The sequence below is a fragment of the Equus caballus genome, chromosome 7 (genome assembly GCF_041296265.1).
Source record: "Equus caballus isolate H_3958 breed thoroughbred chromosome 7, TB-T2T, whole genome shotgun sequence".
NCBI lineage: Eukaryota > Metazoa > Chordata > Mammalia > Perissodactyla > Equidae > Equus > Equus caballus.
The window spans coordinates 74,166,197-74,183,258 of record NC_091690.1 but is presented as its reverse complement, the minus strand read 5'-3'; the positions used below and the strand labels follow the sequence as shown (position 1 = coordinate 74,183,258).

The following is a 17,062-nucleotide window of genomic DNA, read 5'->3' as shown; positions in this document are numbered from 1 at the left end:
TGGTTGTTAGGCTGAGGGGCTTACAATTGCTGTAAGCCTCTGGCTTGCAAGGCTTTTGTCAGCTCTCTTGGGTTTGTAGCTGAGCCAGGTAGGCCCCAGGCATGGGAGCACAAAGCCAATTATTTCAGGCTTTGGAAGGTGGGGCCGATCCCCTCTGTTGCTGTTTGAGAAGCACAAGTCTGCTGCAGCAGACAAGCCCCAGTGCCCACAGCGTCACACACCCTGTCAACACAATCCCGCCCTGTGCGCACACCCTGACCCACTGAAGCAGACCTCACATACTCCACCAATGCAGGCCCACCGCTTGCGCATGCCCTGCCCTGTAGAGGCAGACCCACTCTCCCAGCCTGTGCAAGCTCACAAGTTGTCCAAGGGCTTAGTGTTGGCTGGGGCCAGTCCCTAGGGCAGGCTGCCTGCCCTGACTGAGCTGGATTAAATTGGTGCTCTAGTGGATGGGGCAGACCCTGGGCTAACAGGCCTGGGGAAGATCTCCAATGACATCTGCTAGCGTCTGTGTCAGCACACCTTTACTAGGTCACAGTAATGGCTGCTGCCAATGTCTCAGTCCCTGGGGAGGTCTCACCTTTCACTCAGATGCACCCAGTGCCTATCAAGTGAGTCTTTTTTTCACCATAGGACTGTGCATCTATCTTTCTGGTGGTTTCAGGTTGCTTTCTGAAACAGGTTAATTTGTGTGTGGGCCCTTTAAGAGCAGCCTTTCCTCCCCCCTTATGTCCAGTGGCTTTTCTGGGAGTATTCCCTGCTGTAGTTAATAGCCAGTAAAGCCAGATATTATGACATTTGTCTTGGTTTTGCTGAGTCCAAAAGGTGCTTATTGTGGTAATGCTCCCCCACTCAGATCCCCCAATCCTCTGTGGAAGGCTGTGTACCTTAGGATTGCTCCCAGCCACCAGTGAGGTGCCGCAGCTCAAAGGTGGCTTTTTTTCTCTGCAGAAAGGAATTTCTGCCTCCTTCACCTCAGTCAGCATTGTCCCTTGTTGCAGGGGTTCTTTTTATCCAGTTTTCAGTTCTCTCTCAGGGGTAATTGTTCCAAGAGTAGTTGTAAATTTGTTGTGTCCATGGGAGAAGGTGAGTTCAGATTCTGCCTATGTTGCCGTCTTGACACCATCCCCCTGAAGTAATTTTTTTATATTATTCAGTTAATTAAAATTCCACATTTATTGGCATAAAGTTGTTAAAAAATATCCTTACTGTCTTTTTCATTTTGATAGAATCTGTAGGGATCTCCCATTTTCATCCCTGACATGGGGTTTTTTGTGCCTTCTCTTTTTCTTAATCGGTCTGGTCAGGGATCTACCAGTTTTATTGGTCATTTCAAAGAACTAACTTTCTAGCATTACTGCTGCTCTCTATTCTTGACTGTTTCCTGTTTCATTGATTTTTAATTTTATTTATCATATTTGCACTAATACTTATTTTTATCTTCAGTTCCTTTCACCCTCCCCCTTTTTTTTGGAATTTAATTTTCCGTCCTTTCTCTAAATGGATGCTTAATTAGCTCTTTCATTTTCAGCTTTCCTTCTTTCTAAATGTATTTATTTAAAGATGTAAATTTCCTTTTAAAATTCAGCTCTATTTGTATTCTATATGTTTTCATATGTTATTCTTATCATTCAGATAATAATTATGTATGAAAATCAAATGCTTTCTGATTTTCATGGGGGTTTTTTGAGCCTTGGGTTAAGAGTATAAATTCTTAACATGGAGATTTTTAAGTTATCTTTCTGTTATTGATTTCTAGCTTATGTGCAAAAAGGTAACTCCAGGTGATTTTGATTCTTTGAAATTCGATGTTTGTTTTAATGTTTGGGTTTTTTTTTTGATTTGGGTATTTCAGCTGCTTTCTTTAACTTCCAATATATCACAAAAAATATAAACATATCTAGTTTTCCTGAATTTATCCATTTTACTATTTAACAGCCTTTACTAATGTGTGCATGAATCACTTGTATTTTACCTAAGTTTTCTTTCTTTTACTTATTAATTTTTATTGTGGTAAAATATACATAAAAATGGTTAAACTGGTAAATAAACTGGAATTGTTTGGTCATACATTAATTCTATATTTAACCTTTTTGGGGAACTGCCAAAATATACATTAAAATGATTAGAATGATAAATTTTATGTCGTGTACAATTTTAGTAGCAAGTGCATTTATAATATTGTGTAACCTTCATCACCAGTATTTCCAGAACTTTTATACTTTTATGTCTGGATTATTTTACTTGGCATAATGTTTTTAAGGTTCATTGTGTTGTAGCATGTATCAGAACCATTCCTTTTTAAGACTAAGTAATAATCCTTTGTATGGATAGATCGTTTTGTTTACCCATTCATCTGTTGATGGACATTTGGTTTGTTTTCACCTTTTAGCTATGTGAATAGTGCTGCTATGAATATTGGTTTACAAGTATCTGGTTGAGTCGCTCTTCTGAATTATTTTGGGTATATACCTAGGACTGAAATTGTTTGGTCATATGTTACTTCTATATTTAACCTTAATTTGTAGGAACTGCCAAACTGTTTTCTACAGCAGCTGCACCATATCAGCAATGTATAACATTTCCATTTTCTCCATATCCTTGTCAGCACTTATTTTGTGTCTTGTATGCTTGTTTATGATAGCCATCCTAGTGGGTGTGAAGTGGTGTCTTGTGCTTTTCATTTGTGTTTCCTTTATGACTAATGATGTTGAGCATAATACCATGTGTTCATTGGCCATTTGTCTTTTTTGAAGCAATATCCTATCTCCTTTTGTGTTTGTTTTTTTAAATTTATGTCAGTTACTATATTTTCAAAAGCTTGTGGCAGTAATTAGAGTTCAAGGATGATGATATTGACGTTCAGAGAAGAATTGTGTTTTTAATTACAAGTGCTTATTGAAATAACTCAAAGCTGAACTTACAACTATGTGCTTTTTACTTTAGTTCTCTCGTAAATCCAGGGATAGAGACTTCCCAGGTCCCAACACAAAACGAGTGGCATTCTATAGTGCCCCCACCCTGTTGCTGGCTCTGGTCTCGTCTCTGTCTCCTTAGTCTCATAACACTGTCAAGTGTGCCATCAGCCTCTTAGCCTTCCTGTTGGAATCAGGAAAGGTCCACAGGAGAAAAGCAACCCTAAATACCAGACACCTGCCTGTGCCACTGTCCCCCCAGGTTGCTGATCCAGTTTCTCGATGCTTACAAAGAGCTCCAACTTTTCTAGTTATCCTCCCTAGGAGGACTAGTCTACCATTAATAGGAGGCCAGGTCTCAGTTTAGTTTTTGTGGAAATAACAATTCTTCATTGTCGACTGCCTGTTTCATTGGCTTATTTAATACTTATTGAATAATGTCATTACAATAAGGAGTATAACTAGCATACACAGGTTTGGAACAAATACAACTGATAGTTGTTACCACATACTCAGTTGTTGAAATAGAAATAAATATATGAGAGTGGTCTGTTGCTTACAGTTTTTTTTTCTTTAAGGAGGGAATGGAGCGCGTTAGTTAATCCAGTGAGTTTTTAAGTGAAGGTTGATTAAGATCTTTTGTATTTGGTTCTTCTACTTGAAGCTTGTATACTGTTGAGGTTCTTGCCTTAAGTGAACCCACTATGCAGAAACCTGAACTTTTTAGGTACTCGTGATGATTTGCATCATTGGATATCAGAGTTTTTTTTACTCCTGTTTCTTTCTTGTCATCTTATTTAAAGACATCTTTCTCATTTAGTCAACAAATATCTATTCACCTATTTCCTTCACGGCAGCAGGCCAAATTCTGACTGCTAAAAAAAAAACAAAAAAAGAAAGAAAATGTTTAAAGAGAAAGAAAACGTAGAGAAATATTTAAATATAATACGTAGTTTGATGAGTGAACTAAGTGTCTGCATAAAGTACTGGGGGGGGGGGCGCGTTCAGAGAAGCAGGAATATTTTCAAAGGGATTTCCCACTTTGTTTTGAACATGACAGAGTGCAGTATGGTGGCATATTTATAGGAAGTTTATGAATTGAATTTGTTAGGTCTTTTTTAGACATGTAAATATGAGTTGAACAAGAGTGCGTTTTTCAACTCCAGGTTTTAAGGAAATGTGACGTAGTAACTGTGTGCCTTTTTTTTTTCGTTTTGGTTTCTGTTTATAGGAAGAGCATTAAGAAGTTGGTTTTGAAAAACCTTAACAATAGCAATCTCTTCTCTCCTGTTAATCGTGATTCAGAAGATCTAGCTTCACCATCTGATTATCCAGAAAATGGAGAGAGGTAAACTGAATTCTGTTTTGAGTTGTTTCTTGTAGAGAGCCTTATTCTCATTTTGAAGAGATTCTGAGATTAGGATTTATTCATTCTATGAAAACTTATAAAGTTTGATGAATGTTGCATAGAAGTATTACAGCATGTGAGCACCTAGAAATTAAGTCATGTTTTTGTTTCTTGAGTACTTTAGACCTTAAAATTATTGGAGTTCTTCTGATTCAGTTCTGCAGAACTGTTTTAGTATCCACATGTCTCATTTTGGATAGGGTTAGTATGCATTTGACACCCCTTATCCCTCTTTAGATAAAGGTTATTTTGTTTGTGATAGTTATTAAAATGATACATAGTCATTGTAACCAAACAACAAAAAACAATCAGTAAAGAAGTATAATAAAAGAGGAAGTAGAAGTGTATATACACTAATCCTTAATAGTTCATTCTATAATTATATTCTTATAGATATATATTGTAGAGATTAGGCATGAATGATATATTTTATAACCTTATTTCCCTTTATTTTAAATGCCTTTTCCTATCAATCTGACTATATCTGCCTTCTCCTTTTTTAATGACTATAGCCATTATTGTGAATGTAAGCTAATTCGATCACTTCTCTATTAGAGGACCTTTAGATTATACAATATTCCTATATTCAAAATAATGCCTCAGTGAAAAATCCCTGTATATACATCTTCGCACTCCTGTTCTTTTTTCTCTTTGGATAAAATTCTAGTTTGATTTATTATTAATGAAGCATTTACTAATACCTTGCTGATTATAATGTTAAAAATCTAAAATTTTTTCAGTTTTTTATTTTGAAATTCATCACTAGTTATTTGACCCCACATAGTAGCAGACCTTTTTTTTATGTGGAATTACTTAGAATGGTGCCAGACACTTAGTAAAAGCTCAGTAAGGATTGCTGTTGTCATTGTTACTACTGCTACAAGGGGCTAAGATATTGTTTCTATTCTATCTTTTCAGATTCAGTTTCCTGAGCAAACCTGTTGATGAGAACCATCAGCAGGATGGAGATGATGATTCTCTTGTGTCACGTTTTTATACTAACCCTATTGCCAAACCCATTCCTCAAACCCCAGAGAGTGCTGGAAATAAACACAACAGCAGCAGCAGTGTGGATGATACCATCGTTGCATTAAACATGCGTGCTGCCTTACGAAATGGACTGGAAGGAAGCAGTGAAGAGACCTCTTTTCATGAGGAGTCTCTGCAGGATGATCGAGAAGAAATAGAAAATAATACTTACCATATGCACCCGGCAGGTCAGATTTCAGATTGGTACATGGATAATCTCTTATAGTCATTTGAGACCTCTTGTTTGTCACAGATTTTTGACATAGTAGAAGTCAGCTACCTGAACCTTTAGATGTTTTTTAATTGCATTTTATATGTTAACATTTAAACACTTTTCACTTAATGCTTTGGTTGATTTGTAATTCACATGCTTTTTGTACCTTTGGAGTAGTTAAAATTCATGTCACTAAAATTATCCTGTTTTAGTTTAAAGATCCCAAATTTTATAACCAGAGAGACTATCCTTATACTTTTTTATAAACTCAGATAGATTGCTTATTACTTTTTAATTAAAATGATATTGGTAATTATTTCTTATAAGGTTTTTGAGATTTGATTTAGATTAAGTATATAGACCATGATACCTGACATATGTAGGCATTCCAATGGTAGCTGTTGCTATGGTTTTTTATCACCCCAGTTCTGTGCTTTTCTTTCCCCCCAACAGTGAGCTGATTAGTTTTTCCCGAACTAATCCATGAAACCAGTAATATAAACTACAAGATTAGAGTGTCTTGATTGGATACTTAAAGCTTGCCATTTTTCTGTGTTGACGTAACATCTCATTTGGGTTTTAATGAATGTCATTACATTCCCTTTTTTTTTTCTTTTACAGTGTACATACAGTGAAATGCACAGACCTTAAGTGTTCATTTCAGTGAATTTTGGCATATATATACTCAGTTACCTAACAGCTCAATCAAGAGATAGAACATTTCTTTCACCCTGGAAAGTTCCTTTGTGTCCCCATCCCCAGGGAGAAGTCAACCAGTGTGGTTTCTGTCACAGAGATTAATTCTTCTTATTCTTGAACTTCATATAAATGGAATCATACTATACATATGCTTCTTGACTATAATTTTTATGAGATTTCATTCATGATGTATATCTCAATAGTACATTCTTTTTTATTGCTGAGTAATATTCCATTATATAAATATGCCACATTTGGTTTATACATTCTTGCTAGTGAAGATATGAGTTGTTTTACTGTTAACTCTTGAAGCGTCTGTAAAATTTTTCTATATCTAATTTTCTTATTTCCTTCCTATATATCTTCTGACCACTTGGTGCCCTAAGAAAACAGCTTTATACTTTCATATTAAGAATCCCAAATATCTATTGTTTGTGTGTGTATATCTGCATGAATTTGTTATAATACTCCTTTTTTTCCCCAAATACCCAGTCTAGATTTTTTATTGATTATAGTTTTCTCACAAACCTTCTTTGCCATCTCCCAGTTAAAATTCCATTTCCAAGGACATTCTAACAACCCTCTAAACTTTGCCAGTAGAGAATCAAGTTGAGTATACAAGTGGGCATTTCTGGAGGTTAGAGTTTGATCTGATATTGGCCTTAAATTCTTGTCTCTCAGAGAGCAAGTTAGCGTGATCTCTACCTATAAATGGGACAAGGAGTGATTAGAACAAGCACACCAGCGTTCTATTTTCTTTGAGTTTTTCAAAAATCTACCTAGTTGATGCTTTTTAAAATAACACTAATGTAGACCTTGAAGTTTCCGTTGGTCTGTGGGACTTTCTCATGTAGGATTTTTCGTCTTGATTTTCGCTATTTGGGGATGTAAATGTGGAAGATATAAGAGGTTTATGGAAGACAATAGGCTATAAAATAAACAATATTGGGTTTGGAGTTTTAGCTTCACCTCTACCACTGAATTACTACGTAAGCCAAAGCAGGTTCTCTCCATCCTGAGTTTTGGTATCTTCACGTTTAAAATAAAAGAAAAAGTGGTTAAGTAAGCCTTTCCTAGAATGTGTTCTATGGAATGGGTTTCATAGTGCAGTATGTTAACGGATGTCAGTGAAAACAAGGTTCTGTGATTAATTAAGTCTCAGAAACACTGGATTAAGTAAAGTTAAATAGGCTTCATTATTTTGCAAGTTCTCAGAGCCTATAATACGCTGTCGTGTGCATGTTACCCAAACGTACTTGCCCATGAAGCTTTTTTTTAAAAAAATACATAGTTTCTCCTAGGAGTATTGTTTCTTAGAAAACCAGTTTGGAAAAATGCTTTACTCCAATAATTTTTTCTTTATATAGTAATTTAGTTACTGATTATTGAGGTAATTTTACAAGTTACTCATTTTGTAGAAAATTTTTTAAAAGAGAAAAGGAGTGAAATAAATATTACCGAAAAGTCCTCTGAGGACAATCAGAATTAATATTATATTTTCTGTTTGTCATAGGCATTGTTCTCACTAAGGTTGGTTACTATACAATTCCATCTATGGATGACCTTGCTAAAATTACCAATGAAAAAGGAGAGTGCATTGTTTCTGACTTCACTATCGGTCGTAAAGGTGAGTGTGAATTTAGGAGTTGTAGTGTATAAGCCAGAGATCTGCACCTTATTTTTGTAATTAAGAAAAGGAAGCTCTTGGTAACTGGATTTGTTTTTTTCCTACATTTGGACCCACCTTGGCCTGAATAGTAGGCACTGATTGACAAGTACTGAAACAAGACTGTAACCGTAGAACATTCTTTGGTAACAGTTTGGTTTATTGTAGTTTTCTACAATTAAAGGAAATACTGTAAACAGCAGGAAATACTAAGAAAATTGTATAGTTGACAAGAGATGGGTAATATTTAGGTTCAACTTCATGTCATAAAGGTTATTACAGATATAATTTTCTTGGGGAAAAAAAAATCTCATCATGCTGTATTGGATTAAAAAAAGGGCTGAGATCTTTCGACTCATACAGTAGGCTAGGTGCTAAGGGTTGCTTATATTAGCTGCAGTACAGGTATTTGGGAAGAAATTTAAGAAGAATGTTTTGAGGATAACAAAAGTGCTGCAAACATGCAGATGTTAAACCAGAAAAGAATGTCTTTGCTGTCACTCTCTGATACATATTATGGATGAAAACAGCCCATTCAGAGTATTGCTGGGAGATTTAAAATATTGGTTAATTTAAAGCTGCATGGGGCCGGCCCCGTGGCCGAGTGATTAAGTTCGCGCGCTCCGCTGCAGGCAGCCCAGAGTTTCGTCAGTTTGAATCCTGGGCACGGTCATGGCACCACTCATCGAGTCATGCTGAGGCGCCGTCCCACATGCCACAGCTAAAAGGACCCACAGCTAAGAATATACAGCTATGTACCAGGGGGCTTTGGGGAGAAAAAGGAAAAAAAAAGCTTTAAAAAGAAAAAATAAAGCTGCTTGTTTTTTCTGATTATTTACTTATTAGAAGTGTAAAGTAGGTATTTGCCCTCTATATAGGATGAGTTTTTAACTATTTTCTCTGAATTGTAGGTTACGGTTCAATCTATTTTGAAGGAGATGTGAATTTGACAAATCTAAATTTGGATGATATTGTGCATATCCGAAGGAAAGAAGTAATTGTCTACTTAGATGATAACCAGAAACCACCTGTGGGTGAAGGGCTAAATAGGTATGAATTTATTTACATATTTAGAAGATAATCTGCTAAATCACAATTTGTTTCTGTAAACACAAATATGTTCATATTATATATATTTTTCTGCAACTTGCTTTTCTCACTTATCCTACAGTGTGTGCTTATTGTTTCTGTACTTTGATTTAAAAATATAAATCACAAAGAAATACTACACTATGACTTTCTGATTCTTTTTTCTTAATATTATCAGCTCCAACTGTTAGTTTCCAAAAACACTTTTTAGTAGTATTTTATTTTTTCTTATTTCTGCTGTGACTATGGTTAATTTTTCTCTGTATTTTAATGTGAGATGATAGCTTCTAATAGCTCTTTAGAACTTTTATGAAAGGGCCATAGTTAAAATCATTTATGTTTACAGCCTACCGAGATTGAATCATGAAGAAACAAAATCTGAACAACCCTATAACTAATAAGGGAATTGAATCAGTAATTAACTCCCCCCACCCCCACCTCCAAAAAAGCCCGAGACCAGATGGCTTCCCTGGTGAATTCTATCAGACATTTAAAGAATTAACACCACTTCTCCTGAAACTCTTCCAAAAAATTAAAGAGGTGGGAGTACTTCCTAACTCATTCTATCAGGCAAGCATTACCCTGATTCCAAAACCAGAGAAAGATAGTACAAGAAGAGGAAACTACAGACCAATATTCTTGTTGAATACTGATTTCACACTATGACCAAATGGGATTTATTCCTGGAATGCAAGGGTGGTTCAACATATGAAAATCAATCAGTGTATAATACATCACATTTACAGAATGAAGGAAGAAAACCACATGATCATGTCAACTGATACAGAAAAAAACGCTTGACAAAATTTAACACCTTTTTATGATAAAGACACTCAACAAACTAGAGATAGAAGGAAACTATCTCAACGATAATAAAGTCCATATTTGAAACCCACAGCAAATATCATACTCAATAGTGAAAGGCTGAAAGCTTTTCTGCTAAGATCAGGAACAAGACAAAGATGCCCACTTTGCCACTTCTATTCAACATAATACTGGAAGTCTTAGAGCAATTATCCAGAGAAAAAAATACAAGGCATTCAAATTGGAGAGGAAGAAGTAAAATCCTCTCTGCTTGCAGATGACGTGGTCTTATATGTAGAGAAGCCTAAAGATTCCACAATTAAACTTATAAAATTCAGCAAGGTAGCAGGATACAAAATCAACAAGCAAAAATCAGTTGAGTTTCTACAACAATGGACAATCCCAAAAGGAAGTTAAGTAAACAATTGCATGTACAATAGCATCAAAAAGAATAAAATACTTAGGAATGAACTTAACCCAGGAGGCAAAAGACGCTGAAAACTGCAAAACATTGCTGAAAGAAATTAAAGAAAACAGATAAATGGAAAGATATCCTATGTTCATGGGTTGGAGACTTAAAATTGTTAAGATGTCCATACTACCCAAAGCAATCTACAGATTTAATGCAATCTCTATCAAAATCCCAGTAGCATTTTTCTTTTTTTTTTTTTTACAAAAATGGAAAAACCTGTCCTAAAATTATATGAAATCTCAAAGGACCCTGAATAGCCAGACTAATCTTGAAAAGAAAAGAAACTGGAGGACTCACACTTCCTGACTTCAAAACTTACTACAAAGCTATAACCAAAGGAGTGTGGTACTGGCATAAAGACAGACATACAGACTAATGGAAAAAATAGAGAGCCCAGAAATAAACCCCCACATATATGGTTAAATGATTTCAACAAGATTGCTAAGACCATACAGTGGGGAAAGAACAATCTCTTCAATAGGTTTTCCCAACAGGTTTTGGGAAAACTGGATATCCACATGCATAAGAATAAAATTGGACCCTAATCTTATGACATATATAAAAACTAATTCAAAATGGATCAAAGGCCTAAACAAAAGACCTAAAACTATAAAACTCTTAGACTAAAACATAGAGGAAGTTTCATGACATGATTTGACAGGGATTTCCTGGATACGACACTAAAAGCACAAGCAACAATAGTAAAAATAAACAAATTGGACTATATCAAAATTTAAAACTCATGTACATCAAAGAACATAATCAGCAGAATAAAAAGGCAACCTTTAGGTTGGGAGAAAACATTTACAAATCATATATCCAATTAGGAGTTAATAACCAGAATATGAAGAATAATTTTTACAGCTCAACAACAGCAAAACAAATAACCTGATTGAAAATGAGCAAAGAACTTGAATACACATTTCTCCAAAGATGATATACAAATGGCGAACAAGAATATGAAAAGATACTCGACATCACTAATAATTAGGGAAATGCAAATCAAAACCACCATGAGTGATCATACCCATTCTGATGGTGGTTATAAAAAAATGTTTTTCAAAAATGTGGAGAAATTGGAGCTTTGTGCATTGTTGGTGAGAATATAAAATGATGTAGATGCTATGGTAAAGATTATGGGGTGGTTCCTCAAAAAATTAAAAATGATCCAGCAATTCCACGCCTGTGTATATAGCCAAAAGAATTGAAAGCAGGATCTTGAGGAAATATTTACACACCTGTGTTCATAGCACTACTAGTCACAATAGCCAAGAGGTAGAAACAACCCAAGTGTCCATTGACAGATGAATGGATAAACAAAATGTATACGATGGAATATTATTCAGCCTTAAAAAGGAAGGAAATTCTGACTCATTCTGCACAGCATGGATGAACCTTGAGGACGTTATGCTATGTGAAATAAGCTGGTCAGAGAAAGAGAAATACTGTGTGATACCACTTATTTGAGGCATCTAGAGAGTCAAATTCATCAAAACAGACAGTAGAATGGTGGTTGCCAGGGAGAAGTGGGAAGTAGTTTTTTTAATGGATATAGAGTTTGTTTTGCAAGATGAAAAAGTTCTTGTGATTGGTTGCACAACAGTGTGAACATATTTAATACTACTGAATGGTATAGTTAGAAATGGTTAAGATAGTAAATTTTATGTTACACCTTTTTACCACAATAAAAATAATGTTTATAAAAGGTAGTTATTATGTGCTAGTCACTGTACTAGGTGCAAGGCATATAGAATGAATAGGACACAGTCCTTGAACTCAGGTATTGATGTTAGAATATATTACCACTGTTCTAATCATCTTCACACTCATTATTTAGTGGTTAATAGTATGATCTTCCTGATACCTTATTCTGCAAGCATTTGTTGTCATTCAGTGGTAGTTGCTGCTGTTGTTACTGTTGTTGTACAACAGCACTTTAAGACCTTCACTACGACGTAGGTCTTAGCACTGGACTATGACCACTGGGCTTGGTCAAGGATGCACAGCTTAAGTGTTAGTAAAATTACATTGGAAATAATTGAGATACTATGGTAGTTTAAAATAAATGGAATTTGACTATTGAATCAGATATTGAGCTAGTTGATTTAGGGGTAATTCCTTTCTCTTAAGTTTACCTACCTTAGGAGGCAAGACAAGTTAAGGAAACACCTGCAGAATAATTCCAAAGTAACACATGTACCTTTATTTGCTATTTATATAGATATTACTTGGCTTTCTTAAATATGAAACATACTTTACTTGGTTGTACGTTACAGGAAGGCTGAAGTTACGTTGGACGGAGTTTGGCCAACAGATAAAACATCTCGTTGTTTAATAAAAAGCCCAGATCGACTTGCCGATATCAACTATGAGGGAAGATTGGAAGCAGTTTCAAGGAAACAGGGAGCTCAGTTCAAAGAGTACCGTCCTGAAACGGGTTCTTGGGTGTTTAAGGTAAAGTCACTTAACTTAGTTCTTATGAATTGTAGGTAGAGTCACAGAATGTTTGTGTTAGAAGAGGTCTTCTCTTAAATTCTCTTTTTACAAATTAGGAAACAGATGTAGAGATACATCATGATTTGCTCCAAATTACCCATCTGTTTAAACCCCAGACCCATAAAGAGCTATTATAAACTTTATGGGCCCATGATTCAAATCCTCTACCACATCCTGTGAGCATTTAGATATACTACTAAGATGTGGTTTTTCTACTGCATGGCGTTATTTAGGGACATCAGGTAGAAAATTTCTTGATAGATGAACTCTTCCTAAGTGTCATTCTTTTAAAGATTTCTAGGGATGTAGAGGTTGACTTCCTCCCTTCCTTGATAGTTTAACCCAATGTTTTCTTTCTCTTTTTGGTCACTTAGATTATTTAACTTGTTGAAGGCCCTTGTGTAGATAAAAAACAACTAGGCAGTATATAAATGTGAAAATAGTAAAGGATCTTTGGATCTGGTTTCGTGTGTTAATATATTAATTTAGTAATTATATGAGCAACTAGTACATGCACCAAACTTTATCTAAATCTTAGAAAAAGGGTAAAGTGTCATAGGTGACGTTTCATTGTGCTTTAAATATTTTGATCTCTCTCATTACCCCCCCACCCCAATTCTGCAAAATTGCAAGGGCAAGTATTATGGAAGCTCTTCTGAATATAATAGTGTTAAAATTGATCTTGTTGGATCCTTCTCTTCCTTAGGTCTCCCATTTTTCTAAGTATGGCCTTCAGGATTCTGATGAAGAGGAGGAGGAACGGCCATCCAAAACTAGTACAAAAAAGTTGAAGACTGCCCCTTTGCCTCCTGCAGGCCAGGCCACACCATTCCAGATGGCTCTTAATGGCAAACCAGCACCTCCACCCCAGGTAGAGAAAGGACAATGAATTTGAATGGAATCCGTGATACAGAAGTTGAAAGCAAGTCATTCAGCTAGTACAAAGCTGTTTGATGATCCCTGGAACTTTGAAGAGTACAAATGTGTTGGCAATCACATTGAGACAAGTAGAAGGGAGGGCATGTGGTGGTACTGGCATCTGTTTTTCACTTGAAAGATTTAAAGAATTCTCTTGGTGTTTGGATCATTCCTTCTACAGATTGTCATTCTTAAACACCTCCCTCTCTCTCAGTTGGACTTGCTGAATTCTCTGCTCAGTGATCAACTTAAGATAGCATTTTGCTTGTGTGGGTTGATGCAAAGTAAAATGTACTTTTGTGGACTACCTGATGTGCAATTTAATCTTGTTCTTTACCTCCGTGTTTTTCTTAAAAGTTCACTTAGCTTTCTGCAAGGGTTTTTAACTCCATTTTTCTCAACTTATTTGCTTATACTTCAGGTAATCTCTTGATATTTGTATTTTAGCAATATATAATCTTTATGAAAATAGATAAAGTTTTAGAATACAAATGAATTATTTGGCTTGGGGAGAGTAGGGGCTGCATTGTTTATTGCAATTACTTGTATCATACTCTTTAGTATTGTTCAGCTAGTATAAACCTTTTGTCCTTTTAGGGAAAGGTTTGTAATTTAAATATCAGGTAGTTTCTTTGCCAACTCATAATGATTTTTACTTTCATTTGGGTGTTATTTAGCTTCAATCAAGTTATAAAAAATTTTTTCTTTGCTGCCATAGAACTTGATAGAGAATTTCTTTGTAAAGCATCCTCTACCTCTCAGCTGCTAAGCAGGACCTTTGGAATTTTTTGTGCTACAATTCTTATGGCTGCTGATTTGTGAGATTTTTATGATTTATTAAATAATTTCTTGGGAGGCATTTTCTGGAGATTGTTGTGTATATATGTCCATATTTGCGCGTACAGGGTGAGGGGAGGGTCTTATAAAAGTGGGAAACGGGAACCATGTCGACTTTTGTGTTTACAATCTTTGTAGCATCTAGAATACCCCTAAGAAATCTCTTCTGAACTAAAAAAATGCTGTAAATGGACTTGGTTTTCCAATTATCCTTGTTCATTTTGTGTGAATCATATCCTTTGTATAATTGCTTTCTTTCCAAAGTGTTTTTTGATCTTACATTATGTGTATTTCTTAGGATAAGAGTCAGTTAGCCTTATATTCTGCCAATAAAAGTAATTATGTAGGATCCTAAAGATACACTTGAAAAAGAAAAGCGTCATCTGTGGATGGACAGACAGCAAATTTATGTAATGTTGACCATCAGTGGTTTTTAGGCTCTTTACTTTCCAGAATACAAATAGTAAGAGATAATTATAAATTCCTGTGATGACAGACACTTCACTAGGTGAGAGCTTGTTGAAAAGATGAGCACCCAAAAATTTCACAAGAACAAGGTTCTAGGAAAAAGAGATGATAAGGATCAAAATGAGCAAAGAGAATACAGTGATTAGGGATCTTTTTCAGATACCTCCTTTGATTGAAGAAGTGGATGGTCTGACTTTTTGCATGGGAAAAGCAGAAATGGGAGATGTTGGTAGAGTTGTTTAGAAATTCAGGCTAATGTGTTAGAACAGTAATGTGGGACTCTAGAGAACTCTTCATTCATATTGCCCAGTGACCTAAGTGAGGCAGGGGGGAAATGCCATTGGTTGCACAGTTTTTAGTTATTAGTACCAAAGGCCTAGATTTTACTTGGCGTGATGAAAATACTTGAGCCATGTGAATGAACTCACAAAAGACAGCATGATCTCTTCTCATCTCAACGTCAAGATGACTATCTTCACCCCGTCACCTGGCCCCTGTAGAGGTTGATTTCCATGATAACGATGTTCCTTTAGTCTGCTGTAGCATTTTTCTTTTTCCTGTACACAATCTCAGGTTCTCTCTCTGACTTTGTGGAGTTGGGGGAGTTCTTTAGGTATTAGGAAGATTTACATTTTTGTTCAGTGGTCACGTTTATTCTACCGCCTTTTATGTAATATCCTCAGTCCCCTCTTTGCAGTTTGTTCTTAAGCCTCGCTTTGCTCCTAAGAGAACAAGTTAATCTAAGCAACGAGAAAACATAAAGGAAACTAAAATTTTATGTAATCTTCCCTTCTATGTCTTTTTAGAGAAAATGTTAGTGAAAATTCATCACACAGATGAATTTGGGTGATTTCAGCAACATTTTGTTTGGTAGTTAGAACATTAGTTCCAAAATGCTGATCTGAGATCCAGTTTTCAGCTGACTGCATCAATACCTCGGTAAGCTTTGATTCATGGGGCTCAGACATATTTATATTTTAAATGCTTTTCCCCAGGTGACTGAGATATGCAGCCAGGTCACTGTTTATTGAAAAACCTCAGATCTTTGGGATCAGGCAGAGAGATGTGTAGTTTTTTACCTCAGCCTTATACTGAAGTGTAACTTGTGTTTAGTATCATCAAGGCAGACTAGTTGACTTGCTCAGCAATTTAGCATTGTTCACTCAGTATATTCAATTAAATTTTAAAAAATTTTTAAAGGAAAAAAGTGATTAAGATTTAGAAGAGTATTCCATTGCGTCTTGTGTACACTTAAAAAAAAATAAGATGGCAGCTATTTAAACTTATCCAATGAATCAATATATTTTAATATATATTTTATATTTTTATGTAGTTTATATATATTGCATATATATAAAATAATTCTGTAGCCACAAGCCTCTTTGCTTCAGATATTAATGTTATAGAGTCCTATGCCTTCTGTAGTAATATCCCTGAATGTATGTGTGGAAACATACACACTTAACTTTGATGTGCCCTTGAAACTCTGACATGGATTTTCTCTTGAGAATGCAATATTGTTGATAAGGCTGATTTTCCACCAAAATGAATATAAAACATTCTTTGTCCTTAGAAGACTAGTTGTTTTGGAGGCGGGCAACGGTAGTGTTTATACTGGGTTAAAGTATTTTGATGAGAGGACAGTATGAATTATTTTCAAACCTGTTTGACCGTGGACTGGTTGTTTACCATTTGCTAAATAATGGTGTCTTGATTTTACTATACCTGCTTGAATTACTTGACCTGCTGGATTAAGAGATGAGATGATCCATCTTTAGGGTACTGGCAGAGCTTTGTTTGTATGAGGAAGATTCTTTTGAGTTGGAGAGTGGAGGTTTGTCAAATCATTAAAAGTTCAGTCGTGAAATCTCATCCTCCATATATCTTAATAGTCATTTTACAGATATTATCTGGGTACTGGGTATTTGGAATGTACTGTGCTGATATTTAGACATAAATAAGATACCCCCCGTTCAGGAGATTACAGTGTAGGAAAGAGAGGTTTAGAATGATACTCTATTTGGCTGCTTCTCCCATTTCTTTT

At 35.5% G+C, this 17,062-nt stretch overlaps 1 protein-coding gene across 10 annotated transcripts in view; it reads left to right on the top strand.

The window, feature by feature from the left end:
* NUP98 (nucleoporin 98 and 96 precursor) overlaps positions 1-17,062 on the top strand; it is a 106,148-nt gene that overhangs the window by 58,401 nt on the left and 30,685 nt on the right. For all 10 annotated transcript variants that reach the window (XM_070274537.1, XM_070274538.1, XM_070274536.1 and 7 more), the window contains 6 exons: positions 4,150-4,266; positions 5,245-5,543; positions 7,782-7,895; positions 8,846-8,984; positions 12,576-12,753; positions 13,502-13,666. In XM_070274537.1, coding sequence (XP_070130638.1) covers positions 4,150-4,266; positions 5,245-5,543; positions 7,782-7,895; positions 8,846-8,984; positions 12,576-12,753; positions 13,502-13,666 — 1,012 coding nt within the window. The remainder of the gene's footprint in view (positions 1-4,149; positions 4,267-5,244; positions 5,544-7,781; positions 7,896-8,845; positions 8,985-12,575; positions 12,754-13,501; positions 13,667-17,062) is intronic.